Source organism: Ascaphus truei, chromosome 2 (assembly GCF_040206685.1).
Source record: "Ascaphus truei isolate aAscTru1 chromosome 2, aAscTru1.hap1, whole genome shotgun sequence".
In the NCBI taxonomy this organism is placed as follows: Eukaryota; Metazoa; Chordata; class Amphibia; order Anura; family Ascaphidae; genus Ascaphus; species Ascaphus truei.
Window position 1 is genome coordinate 397042477 of NC_134484.1, and position 14374 is coordinate 397056850.

The window sequence follows — 14374 nt, forward strand, 5'->3', positions numbered from 1 at the left end:
ACAGCGCCCGGGCTGGAAACCCCTCTGCCTTGTTGCTTTCCGCTGCCACTCCTCCCGGGGAAGACAAGCTCAGCAGCCGGAGCTGGCCGCAACCTCCCCGGCATGCGCAGCCTGCAAAACGGGCACCGGAGGGGGGGGGGGGGAATGCTGCCATGCTGCACAGAGGACAGTGCAGATTTCGAATCACACACACAGACCTCCCTCCCGTAGCTCCAGACAGCACACCTCCTCATTGGCTCCCTGCCACACCACGTGACGCGTCGCCGCTTGGGATCACGATCCTCGTGTAGCCCCTGCTGGCTGACGCGTCACAGTGCGCAGCGAGTCTTGCAGCGAGGAGGGACTGGGACCGGCTCAGGAGGAACTCCAGGTCTGGTGAGTGGCCATATAGGCCAACAACATCAAATTAGAAGGAAACCATATTGGAGGTCTATAGAGGCAGATGATGTCTAGAGTTAAAGCCTAACCAGTAACAAAATTGATAAAATTGATGACTAATAAGGGCTAGTACCAAATGGTGAGACCTGATAATGAAATGGTAGCAGGCACTTGGAATTATAGGTGCTGCTAATAACTAGCTATTAAAACTATTTTAATGACCTATAGGGTAAAACTATTAATGTGAACTAAAAAATAAAACTGGCTGCAGTGAGCTAACGTGGTTAAAACAATGTGAGGGCATATGAGTGTATACACTGCCAATGGAGGGCATTTAGGCAATATGAATTAATTTTTTGTAGCAACCTAGTAGGTGTAATTGTAAATTATTGCTAATAGTAGCCATGAGGATTTAAATGAGTGATCAACTGCAAAAATGCCTATATTCAGCCCACGCTGCCTGTATAATTGATTCCAGCAGTGTCTGATTGGATCATTGACTTAATAGGGGTCATCAAAATTGTTTTTGTAGCTAGTTATTAGCAGCACCTATAATTCCAAGTGCCTGTTACCATTTCGTTATCAGGTCTCACCATTTGGTACTAGCCCTTATTAGCTTAATTTTGCCACTGGTTAGGCTTTAACTCTAGATATCATCTGCCTCTATAGACCACCAATATGGTTTTCTTTTATTTATTTTTTATGTTGTTGGCCTATATGGCTACCTTCCTTCATTTTTAGAGTGTGCACCAACAAAGAGGATTCCTGTTCTCTCTCGCTCGCTGTTCCCTAGCAAGTCCATGGTTAGCAAGAAGATATCACACTTATTTTTATTTTATTTTTTTTAAATGTTCGTATGTTTGAGCATACAAGACTGGCCTATCTCTCACTTAAGTTTGAAGAAATAAAAATTTCTTCAAACTTAAGTGGGAGATATGCCAGTCTTTTATGCTCAAACATACGAACATTTAAAAAAAAAAAAAAAATACGTGTGATATCTTCTTGCAGTGTGGACATAATTAAACCAGTGAATAACTGTTGTGGTTGCTTGCTGACAAAGAAATGAACATGCACACATTTATGCATGGTACTATAGGCCACATTTTGTAGAAATGTGTAATTCTAATAACTCCTAATGTCCTTTTTAATGTGCTACTATGGAATTTTTATTAAGATGCCAGGATACTTTTGTGTTTGGAAAGCTCAAACAAGTTTGTAGTGCAGAGCGATCATGTTTGATAATTGGTGGACATTGCAATCTGCAACAGATATACATATCTGAAATGAAGAAACAGAGATCCATGCTGCTGTGGGCCATATGATTGGCAAAAGTTAAATAAAATAGCACAAACGCGTACAAAGTTTTAAAAGCAGCTAGGCTTCAATCAATGATTAGTGTTTTGAAATCACCAACTGAAAAATGAAGGACCCTGGTTTAGTAGCCGCACACCAATTATACTATATGTGTTGTTATTGGGAGGACAGACAGCGCAAATACATAACAACCTGTCAAATGCTGCATTTCTGTTAGTTTGTGACAGTCTACCAGATCTCCCTTTTATCGCTCCCTAGCCTCCAAACATTTCCATTTTCATGCCATTCACCCTCTTTACACCTACTATGTACAGCCATGCAGTACCAATTTATCAGTCTTTCCCAAGCCCACCAGGAAGTTTATTCCATGTACTCTCTTTTCCTTCTGCCCTCTTTCAGCCTATATGTTGGTGGTATTTTTATTGTACAAACACAGTTTGTTTTCTAATTCTTTCAGGCTGGCTTTGAGAAGTCCTTTATGTAGGCTCTATCAAGAGGTGGAGACCTTTCGATATAGGGCTATCTCTGACACATGGCTGACAGTTAACAGAATGGAACAAACAAGGACTGAATATCGAGGAGCTCTGCTCTGGATGAAAGATGTGTCTCAAGAGTTGGACCCTGACCTTTTCAAGCAGATGGAGAAGTTTCGTAAGGTAAACAATTTTATGATCTGCCAATTTCCGAATTTCTCTTATTTTCTGCTGCACTTACGTGCTGTCATTTACCAAACATGTTTTTCTTATTTTGTTTTATTGTTAATATGATCAATGTACTGTCTGAATAAAATCTGTAACGTACCCATCACAATTTGTAGTCGTATATTGATATGATCTGCATTGTATATGGTACAGTATAGCAAACTAGATACCCTCTGCAACTCAATATGCTGCTTTATACTACAATGTAATTACACCACACATTACAGCAAAATGCTCAAATAACTAGATTGACTCTCGAGTTCAGGGGCAAAGTACATTGTTCCTGTCTTGCCTTCAAATACTCTGTGGGCAAGCTGCCCAACAATCCGAAGAAGCTCCACTCCTATCACACGCAGCACTTATCTCCGATCCGAATTTAAAAGATTTTTCACTGTCTTACGGTTCAACAAGAAATCTGGTGGCTCTGCCTTCTTACCGTGCACCTTATGACTGCACCTTAAAACTGTCTCCAGTATAAGTAATTTTTAGGCTTCAGCTGTCGCACATTTGAATCTGGTCTGTAACTGCTTTATACGCCCATAATCATATCTCTACCTGTCCATGAAATGTCTAAATTGAATGTATAACCTCTGTTCATTTAATGTATCCATGTATTGCCCCCATAACGCTGTGCCTAGGATATACTTGAAAACGAGGGGTAACTCCCAATGTATTATTTCCTAGTGAAACCTTTCTATCAATAAAAAATAAATGAACCTCTTGGCTGCCAAACAGGTCAGCTTCAAACCATTTGCAGCATGTAATATACAGACATTTAGAGACGAGGTGAGTTTGTGACATGTTGCACCTTTTTTTTTAAATCCGAACACTTGACACAAACATGCACATACACACAGTACTCTGCATAGTGGCAGCACTGAAATGGTGTGTGTGTGTGTTGTGTGTGTGTGTGTGTGTGTCTACATATATGTATGTATATCTCTGCATACTCAAATATGAACACTAGATGGCGGATTACACCAGAATAAATTGTTAACGGAATTGACACAAGTCATACTGATATGTCTATTCCAGTATTTATATTAGAAAAACCGTGTGATAGTACTGTACGGATAAGAGACCACCCACATGGAGACAGGCGTGTCACTCAAAAGTGAGACATGGCAACTGATGAAAAGACACCACATTGCTAACAAATGAAACCATGAAGGTACTGCCCTTTTAAAATGTGATATGTATACAAAAAAAATATTCTGTAGTTGATTATCTAAAATGCTGGATATTAAAATGAAGTATTGGGGTTAGATAGATTAGTAATTTAGGTGGCATTTAATCGGGATGACAAGAATACGTTATACTATGTACGCTGCGCTGTACATGGAATTTTCCAGGCATCTAACTATGGTGCCTGCGGTACAGGGGAATTGAGTGATTGAATGACTTGCTCAAGGTCATAGGGATAATTGACACTACCTTTTGAAGCAGTGAACCCAGTTTGAATTCCAGTGACATTACCATTTGCGGCAGTGGTGGGATGGACAACTCCAGTAATCAAGGGCCATCAGCAAGTCAGGTTTTTGGGATATCCCTGCTTCAGCACAGGTGGCTCAGTTGAAGAGTTGCTCATTGGCGAAGGCTGAGCCACCTGTGCTGAAGCAGGGATATCTCAAAAACCTGACCTGCTGATGGCCCTTGAGGACTGGAGTTGCCCACACCTTACTTAGGGGCTTCATCTATATGTGCCGAAGTGGCCGATCAGGACAAAATACCCCATTTGAAGTCAATGTGGTGTTGTGGGTCCAAAATGGCTCCTTTGGCTGCTTTGGTATTTTTAGAATCGGCCCCTTAGCCATTTCTTTATCTAATAAGTTCACTATATTGTGTGTTTTTTTTGTTTTGTTTTTTTATATTGGAAGTTTGAAAAGTTGTACAAAGCATACATGTAATCATATTTATGACCATATTTGTGTCAAGATGCTTTAAACCTGTTATTGTGGACATTCAACTTGGATCCAGATTTAATGCAAACAATAGAAAGTAAGACAAATGGAGGAGAGACAGCCACACAGAAATGCCATCGGAAAAGGACCTTAAGATCACGGGTGTTTACATCGGATATATATCAGCCACATCATATATACGTGACCAAATATTTATTATTTATTTATAAAAATGTTTTACCAGGAAGTAATACATTGACAGACTTCTCATTTTCAAGTATGTCCTGGGCACAGAGTTATGATAATACATGGTTACATTAAATAATCAGGGTTATACATTATATTTAAAGGCATTTCATGAACAGTTAAAGATATGTTATGGGCGTATGTAACAGCTACACACCAGATTAAAATGTGCGACAGCTTTAGTTTTGAAAGAAATTAGACTGGTGGCGGCTTTGAGAGTCTCGGGTAGATTGTTCCAGTTGTGAGGTGCTCGGTAAGAGAAGGTGGTGTGACTGAATTCTTTGTTAAACCTTGGGACCGTGAACAGTCTTTTGGAGTCGGATTTCAGATATGTAGTGATCGACCGGGTACTAGAAAATACCAAGTACCCGGGGAAGCAAAGAAAAATTACTTGGCTGGGTAGGTTTGGGGGGCAGTGGAAGAGAGCGTTAAGCGCAGGACGGGGGCAGCAGAGGAGGTGGATGGCAGGCGATGAGGATGGAGGATCGCAGGAGTGGAGAAGGGCGGCACAACAGGATGTCTGGGGAGGAGCACGACCCAGCGGTCCGACCCGAACGTCTTCACTGATGTCTGGAGTCTGCTGCTTCTACAGCACAGGTCCTCTGAGGCCGTCTTGCTGTACCGCCTTTCTCTGCTCTCGCGACTCTCGGTCGTCCTCTCCCGCCGCCTGAGGTCTTCCTCCTCCGGCCGCCTGAGGTCTGCCTCTTCTGCTGCCCTGCTCCTGCCGTTCTCCATCCTCTTCTCCCATCCCCCCCGGAGGAGGGGGGGGGGTAATTGAGGAGGAAGGGGGCGAGAGAGGAGGAGGGGGGGAGAGAGGAAGAGGACCATGGGAGCAGTATATAGTACAGGACTGAGTACCCGGGTCCGGGTTATTTCCGGGTACCCGGTACATCACCAGTGATAAGTGCTGTGTGTAGTAGGGGTGAGGGGTTTGTTCGGCTAGGTGGGTAGCTTGTCCAGAAAGTATTTGAAGGCAAGACGGGAAAAATTTAGTTTGGCTCTCTCTGGAGTCTAGGCACAATCTAGTTCTTCGAGCATTTCGCAGTGATGTGTGTTGTAGTTACATGGGAGGACAAAGCGGCATATTGAGTTGTAGAGGGCGTCTAGTTTGCTGACGAGCAGGTTTAAGGATGATTTGTTCCTATATAGTACACCTAGTTTGGTATAGGTTTTGAATGTCAGAGTATCAATATGCAATCCCAAATGTTAAATGGGAGTCAAACCATATGCCAAGATATTTAAAACTAGTGATGGGGGCTAGAATGGTGTTAGAGGTGGTTCTGATCTATAGCTCTGTCGTTGCTAGCTTTAGAAATGTAGCCTTGGTCCATAATACCATTGTTGCAGTTTCAGTTTTTTAAATGGATATACCGACCAAGCAATCTCTAAATAGACCAAGATATGCTAATCCTATTTTTATGCATTTAGATTTTAAATTTAAGGATGTTTACCTCAATGATCTTATGGAAAACCAAACTAAGTATTGAAAGTTGTTTGTTATTGAAGTACTGAATCTAGCTGCGTTTTTTTTTAATTTCAAATTAATTATTGAGATTATTTAAGGTTTTTTTCATCTGTTTTCTCTAATTATTGGAAATATTTGTGTTGTGTATAAAAATCTTGGAAAGCCGATCATTTTGATCAAATTACATCTACCCATAATAATGGTGACGTCTGCCATTTTTGATTGGCTTGATTTATTGTTTTTATGATTGGGCTAATGTTTAATTAGCATAGTTTATTAAGTTTAGGGGGTAAATGTATTATTCCAGCCTCGTCTGACTTGCTATAGCTTCTGATTTATCCGGGTTTACATTAAAATCACAAAATTAAGGAATCCTGAGATTTTCCTGATTTTTGGGATACAATTACAAAAATTTAAGTTTTTCCCACAACTTATTTTTGTGATGGCTGTCTTAGGATCTGATATAAAAAGCATTATATTGTCAGCAAATAGGGAAAACTGTAGCTAATTTTGCCCAATATAGATCCCCTTCAATTCATACCCTTGAGCTGCCTTTGTAAGCAAAGGATCACTCCCACCCAGTTTTCAAACACTTCTCTGAATGTGATCAAGGTGGTATCAATAATTTTCATTCATGGGGATCGAAAGAATTACCATGAATGAACATGGTGGAAAAAAACTGAATGAGGTACAATGCTCATTGATAGGAGGGACAATACAATATGCTGTATTGAGATCCCTGGTGTCATGAGGTCTAAGTGCAGGATGTTATGCGTTGGGGTGGGGGGACGCTTGCGCACATGCAGGGGTGCGTTCAGCGTCGTGAAGTCATCACGTTTTGGCGTGAAATTTTTCATTTGGCACCAGGATTTAAATAAGACACAGGGAAGTTTGTGCATCGAACCTTGATAAAGTAGTTTTGGTGTATGAAACGCATAGGAGATCCCTTTACCTCTTTTTTTAGCTATTTTTACAATAAACTAATTTTTATATTTGAACCCTACTCCCTTGGCTGTGCGCTGTTTTGTTTTTCTTCGTTCCTGCCTTGGTAATGGGTCTAGTGTCAAATTAACAAGTTGTGAGAATAAAGGGCACCATTGCCAGGTTCCGATTTCCATTATGATAGGTATATATTGGGTACATTTACTGTAATTGTGGCTGCAGGGTTGTTATAGATTTGAATTTCGAAATCAGATGGTGTTTCCGAAATATTCTAAAAATGTTGCAGGTGGTCATATCAAAGGCCTTGTTCTGGGTGTCTCCGGCAAAGCCTGCGGAGTACACCACTTTGTCAGCTTCCATGCCAGTGTCAGAATGAGCTCCTGAGTTCAGATCAGGCCCCCTTTACATAGTTTCCCAGCTTCTCCATTGAAAAGCATGGGAAATGGAGCAGCGACCAATCACAGCATGGATGCTGTACCTGCACCAATCACAGTGCAATGGCTCGTCTGGTTTGGCCAATCCAGGCCAGAAGTGTTGATGCAAAAAGGACAACCCACAGGGGGCGGTGCTCAGAGGGGAGTGGAGAATTCGAAACAGCCAATCAGGACAAGTCTTGCACAGCAACTGTTCCCCTGGCCCAATGGATATCTCCCGCCAAGATGGCGCCTCCTATCTGGACCAGCATCTCCCAGACATGAGGGCCGACCATACACCCTCTCCCCTCTTCTTCCCCACAGCACACAGCTCCTTCTTGCCGAGCTGAATCCCCGTTTTCTGGACATGTAGACTGAGTAAGGGAATATCAGCCCCACATGTACGGGGAACCCAGAAAGTAAATTTTTTACACAGTACATCTCTCAGGAATAAAAAATACACTATTACAGGGTATGCAAGGGACTAGAAAGTACCTTTTAGATAGGGTAGCTCCGGGGTCTTTGGGTAGGATGAGCCACAGGGAGAGACGGCAGGGGCCAAGGACCGGCTTAACCTTTAATGTGCTTTAATGTGGGCACCTTCCGTCATATTCATGTTTTGAGTAAATAGGCCAATATGATGAAGCAAAGTTTGGGACTCTACCGGGCTTGGGTAGGATTATCATTCTAGCTGTATTAACATTCTGGGGAGTTTATTTCATTTTTTTATTATGTAATTATAGACCAATGTCAAAGAGCATGTTATCTCTTCATTCAGCAATTTTGAATATTCAGCTAGAAGTCCAACTGGACCTTGAACTTTTTTTTTTTGTAAGATTTTTGATTTACCTTCGATACTTAAAAATCTGAAATTGGGGCATTTCTTCGAACCTTAGTTTCAGAAATCTTTGAAAACTTGACAAATTTATACAGGGTTAGGTACTTGTTTATTATTTCGTGTTAAGATGGTTTGGATATGGTTGTTGCATTTCTTTACTTATATTAGATTAGCTAGCATTCCCCACCCAGAAGAAAATATTTTTGGTTATTGCATCTGCGCTCTTTCTGTTAGCAGTATTTCAAAGATGTGTTTAGTTTCTGGATACGTCTTTAGCTTTTTACGATTTTTATATGACTGCAAATTTGTAATTAAGAGATGGAAGTTTATGGTTCAGATCTTTTAGTGTCTTATAAGTGACAGTATGGCCTCTGCGTTCTTGCCTTTTTAATGTGCCCCAAGACAAAACTGAATTGTTTTATATGTTATGAATTGTCTTTTGAAAAGTGTGATCCTTTATTATTGAGATGTGTGAACTCACTCCCAATATATTTTCTATTTTTGCTGATATCAGTTTTTTTACCAGTTTTGCCTTGGTACTAATAAATTATGCATGTGTGTATAAGCTAGGTGCACTTGTGAATACAATGTGTATTTCTTTTTGCCGGAGGGTTTATCATACACCACGGGTCAACTAGGGACATCTGATTTTATTTTTTTTATATTGTGCAGCCACTAGCTTATTATATGGTGAAGGTGCTTGTCGATACTGGACCAGTTATTTCACATTATATATGGAATAAGAGCCTTAGAGTGGGCGTCGTTAACAAAACATCAAGTTACCAAATGATCTGTGATGTACTTTATTGCAGAGATGCCATGTCTGTGTTTGGCAGGAGCACACGACATTAATAAACCAGTTTTTTTTTTGTTTTTTTTCAGCCAAGTGGAATTGAGGTTTAGTTCTGTTACTTGGGAAATACCTTGATGCGTTTTGCTTGCACGTAACTAAAGTGAATGTCCATTCAAGATCTTAACTCTGTCGTGTAGGTAATTTCATTTTAGTAGGTACTGTATGTTGTTCCAAACATTCACATGCTAAGTGTCAGTTGGATGTTGGGGTCCTTACAAAGAGAAGCTATAGCTGCTTGAGATTTGCAAGAGGAGTGCATAAAGATTTCTCCTAGCGGTATAGCAAACTGGTATGATATAAAAATAGAAGCAGGCTTAATGGAAGGGATTACGTCAGTGCTCGCAGATTGATGCATACCCTAGAGAGAGTGCTCTTCATCTGTTCAATTATGTAGGCGAAAGAATTAGAGGTCAGATATGAGGAGATTGGGCTGAAGGAGACGTGCATTACTCATACAGTAGCTAAACCTGAATCTCATTTCGTGACTTCACATTCGTAAGACACATTGCATATGATGAGAACAATGACAGATGGATTCCTATATTTAAAATCTTTTCTTGGACCCTTCAAGCTAGATGCCCAGAATTAGTTTATGAAAGCATTACCATGCTTCAATTGCAGATATACTATGTATAGCTTTTGTGTTTATCATGAAATGCAGAGCACTGCGATTATGAAGACTGTTGAATGCCTGAACATATAGTGTTGTTCCCCATAAGTAAGGTGGCACAAGATGGGGGATAAAATGTCATCCTGCGAGGCTTAAACGTTTCCACTCCTTCCTTTTTAAGCCACCCAGTCAGCAACTTATGTTGCAGACTCCAATTAACATGCTAATGACAGATGTGACATCTGCAACATACAGTAATGCTTTTCTCCTGTTCTGTGACTGCATATCTCTGGTCACTGGTAAATGTTCCTAGCGCATCATGGCTGCTTTTGGAAACTACTAAACTTGATTGGATTGTAGGCACCAAGTACACACATACTTTACACTTGAAGATTTGTGCCAGGCTTACGTGATGTCCATATCCATGTTTATGACGTGCGGTTTCAGATCTTGAGACTTCAACCTTTCAGATACTGTATGCTCTGATTTGGTTCCTGCATCTCTGTAAACATGTCACTAATAACCTTCTGGGAGAACTTTTTAAATTTGGTTGGCCATTTTCAGCTAAATAGGGAGAGTTATCCAACTATCAAAACTTGTCTACTATTTGTAAATAGTTTTTAAATGGTTTTGGGAACCAGAGGATCACTGGAGATGAAATGGCACAGTTCAGTTTAGGGGGAGCCTTTGGTTCCCAATCTGTGGATAACATAAACAAATTAGGTGGGGAGAGGCATTGCTACTTTAAATTCCATATAATGTTTTTTACTCAAAGGGTAACCTGAACCTATTGAGTAAAATAGCTGCAGTAGGTCATCACAGGAACATCTTTTCATTTTCAATACTACAGGCGGTAACCGCAGTCGGTTAATGAAGGGGCGCGCATACTTTTTTTGCTGCGTCCCCCCTGCCTGCTTATCTCCGTTCTGAACCCCCCTCCTTGCCTTGCGCGGCATCAAATGACGCCACGGGTCTCATGACCCGCAGCGCCATTTGACGCGTGTGACGTCACGTCATTTGATGCCGCGTTGCCATGGATACAAGTGATGACGGCAGAGTCCAGGTAAGTTTTAGAGTTGCAGGGGCCTCACGCGATCCCCAGCATTTAATTTAAATTCCTCGGGGAAGAGCGCGGGGCCTCTGCAACCGCCCACGCCCCCCACTTTGCGCACATCTGGGTTAATGGACCGTCGGATTGTGGGTCCATGTTAATCGTCGGCAGTGACCGTCGCATAAGTGGGTCCGACGTCAGATAATGCATCCTTGCGGACTGCATTATGCGTCGTCGGATAAAGCATCCATTGGTAAGCGAGGACTCACTGTACATGTAACAGTGTGGGAAACTTCATGACACCTTTTGCTAATTTTTTATTTCTCAAGTTGCAGCTTCTCAAAGTAGTTACTCATACTGTAAAAGCAGAATTGTATGGTGTGCAAGTTGAGATTAAAGCAAGCTTCAATTATGCATGGTAATAAGTATTGACTGGAAGATGTCTGTAGTGCCAGTGTTTTTTAACCTTTTTTTTGGTTAAACAACCCTATAATTATATTGTGAAATTCTGAGGAACCCCAACACTCTCTAATAGTGTGTCTGACATCAAATGCATTGCAAATGCTTCTGTATTTGGTAGAATTTTCAAATGATAGTAGATGAAGCAAAGAAGCACAGCCACCAACGAAGATTCTTGTAAAGGAATATTATAGGGCAACTCCATAATAAAAAATGAAGGGTATTTATTATGTAAGCTCACAGGAAGATGAAAAACACAAACGCACCAACGCATTTCGTCCTGTGGGACTTTACAAAGGTGTCATTTTCAAATGACCTGAAAAATTGCAGGGAACCCTTGTGAGATGCCCGGGGAACCCAAGGGCTCCTAGGAACCCCTACTTGAGATTTTCAGATGTGAGTTTGGGAAGATCCCACCCTATATAAAGATCAGAAACTTTGTGCATTTGGTTTTCACCATACAGGTGTGTGGAAACATCATGTCATGATCAAAAGAAATCTCTGAGGACCCCAGAAAAGCAGTTATTAATGCTCATCAGTCTAAAAAGGGTTACAAAACCATTCCTACGGATTTGGGGCTCCACCAATCCACCAATCTACTGTCAGACAGTTTACAAATGAAGAAAGTTCAAGGCTGCCGTCACTCAACCTAGGAGCGGTTGTCCTACCAAAATCTCTCCAAGAACAAACCGGCAAATCATCCAAGAAGTCATAATGAACCCCAGTGTAACATCCAAGGATCTGTAGGCCACTGTTGCCTTGGCTAATATGAATGTTCATGACTCAACTATCAGAAAAGACTGAAAAAGAATGGTGTTCATGGGAGGATAGCCAGGAGGAAACAACTTCTTTCTAAAAAGAACATTTCTGCCTGTCTGAAGTTTTCTAAAGAGCACATAGATGATCCACAAAACTTCTGGAACCATATTCTCTGGACAAATGAGTTAAAGGCAGAACTTTTTGGCCTCAATGGGAAATGTTATGTTTGGCGAAAACCAAACACTGCATTGGAACAGTAGAACCGCATCCGAAACATCAAGCATGGGGGTGGGATTGTGATGGTTTTGGACTGCTTTGTTGCCTCAGGACCTGGATGACTTGCCATCATTGACGCAACCATGAATTTTGCATTGTATCAGAAGATTCTAGAGGACAATGTCGGGCCACCTGTCCGTGATCTGAAGCAAAAGTGGTTCATGCAGCAAGACTATTTTCCTAAACATATTAGCAGATCTACAAAACAATGGCTTTAAAAGTAAAAATTCTGCGTTTTAGAATGGCCTAGTCAAAGTCCGGACCTTAAACCCATTGAAATGTTATTGTAGCAGGACATGAAGCGAGCTGTCCATGCACGGAAGCCCTCATGTCACCGAATTGAAGCAGTTCTGTAAGGAAGAATGGGCCAAAATTCCTCAAAACCGATGTGAGAGACTGATCAGCAGTTACAGGAAATGATTAGTTGAAGTTATTGCTGAATCTAAAGGTTGACATACTTTTTCACACATGAATATTGAATGTTGAATCATTTGTGGATAAACGAATGTTGAGAAAGTATAATGTTTTTGTATCGTTTGATCAGGTTATCTTTATCTATTATTAGGACTTAGATTAAGATCTAATAATAATTTAGGTTTGAAATATGTGAAAATTCTACGTGGTTAACAAACTTTTTCTCGCCACGGACAAAAACAGGTCTGCATGAAACATGTTGAAATTGAAATATTTGTGCCATATAAAGTATTTGTTCTTTGCTCACTAGATAAAGACCTCTATTGGACATTGTTCCAAATTATTCCCATATTGCTGGCCCTTCGTTTTCTTTTTTTATATATGTGGTGTCTACTATCTCATTCTTATTCATAAATAACATTAAAATAAGTTAATTAACACACAACTTCCATGCTCCACTCAACCCTTAAAAAAAACTGAAAAAATACTTAAACACAAAGTCTCTTACTGTGTCCTCCTTAAGGCTCTCGCTTCCTCTGCTCTTCAGGGCCCAACCAAGGGACCTCAATCACATATACAAAAGAGAAAAAGGAAGAAAGGCACTGTGACGGATAGGAAAGGGTTAATACCTGATTTGCTATGCATTACTGTTGTTGCCCTGTCCCCGCCATTTTTATTCCCCATTTGCAGGCCATTCCCTGTTTGCGAGGGTAAAAGACCAGATGCATTGCTTGCCATACCCTCTAACCGACACATGATGGCAGATCTTAAATGTAAGGCAGGAGGTATTTTTTTGTAAGTCCAAGCAGAAATTACTTGGACATCCAGCTGTGATATGGGTGAATGAGCTGGGGCTATTTTTTTATGACCAAGCCTCAAAGGGCTGTAGTTATTTTTATGACAGAGCCTCAAAAGGCTCTCACAGATTTAGAGTCCCCCTGTCTAAAAGAGTGTCAATTATGAAAAGACCCAGAGACCCATAATGTATACAATACTGGCATACTGATGCACAGCAGATGTCACGCTAGTGACACCTTTGAGTCACAAACCAGACACAGTGGCACCAAGTTATGGCTGTAGCCTAGGTATGCTAAGTGGCATGGGCGTCAACCTGACCCATGCGCCCTGCCCACCGGACAGCACTTTTGACCGGTCTTATGAACTGTGGGTAACTTGGCTATTCGTGTTTTTTTTTGTTCCCACGAGGGGATTGGATCCACATGTTACATATGGCTTTGGGCAGTCTATAACTGTGGCTCCCCAAGTATCCCCAGGGTGATTCCTGAATTTTAATCCATGATGTAAAGATGCAAGACTTTGTTCCAGTACAGCAGCAACCAGTCCAGGAGTGAAGGGGTTAATAACCACATAAACACAGGACTTTTAAAACCAAGGCTGCATTTCTTGCGCTTGCAAGCAGAGGACAATTTATTTTGTTTCAAAGGACAATTTCTTTCATTCCCTTATTCCAGTAAGCTTTGTTTTCAAGTGAATTCTGCAGATGTCGTGTGTTTGTCTATTAAGGAAATAAATCACAATTTATTTTGCAACTTGTTCTGTTCAATCAAGTACCCAGAAATATAAATGTGTTGATAAAAGTTGGTGTCATCGTGACAGGCTTAATTCCGGTTTTAGTAAAAAAAAATATATATATATTTTATGGGCCAAAAGCCCCAATTCTCATTTGCATATAAGATAATATTCTGCAGCATCAGACGATACAAAGGAGTAATGCAGGCAGCCCGTTGCCACTG

At 41.0% G+C, this 14374-nt stretch overlaps 1 protein-coding gene across 5 annotated transcripts in view; it reads left to right on the forward strand.

Annotated features, from left to right (window-relative positions):
* The window catches only part of ICA1 (islet cell autoantigen 1), an 87759-nt gene that overhangs the window by 43107 nt on the left and 30278 nt on the right, over positions 1-14374 (forward strand). For all 5 annotated transcript variants that reach the window (XM_075587266.1, XM_075587263.1, XM_075587264.1 and 2 more), the window contains one exon: positions 2150-2348. In XM_075587266.1, the coding sequence (XP_075443381.1) occupies positions 2150-2348 (199 nt within the window). The remainder of the gene's footprint in view (positions 1-2149; positions 2349-14374) is intronic.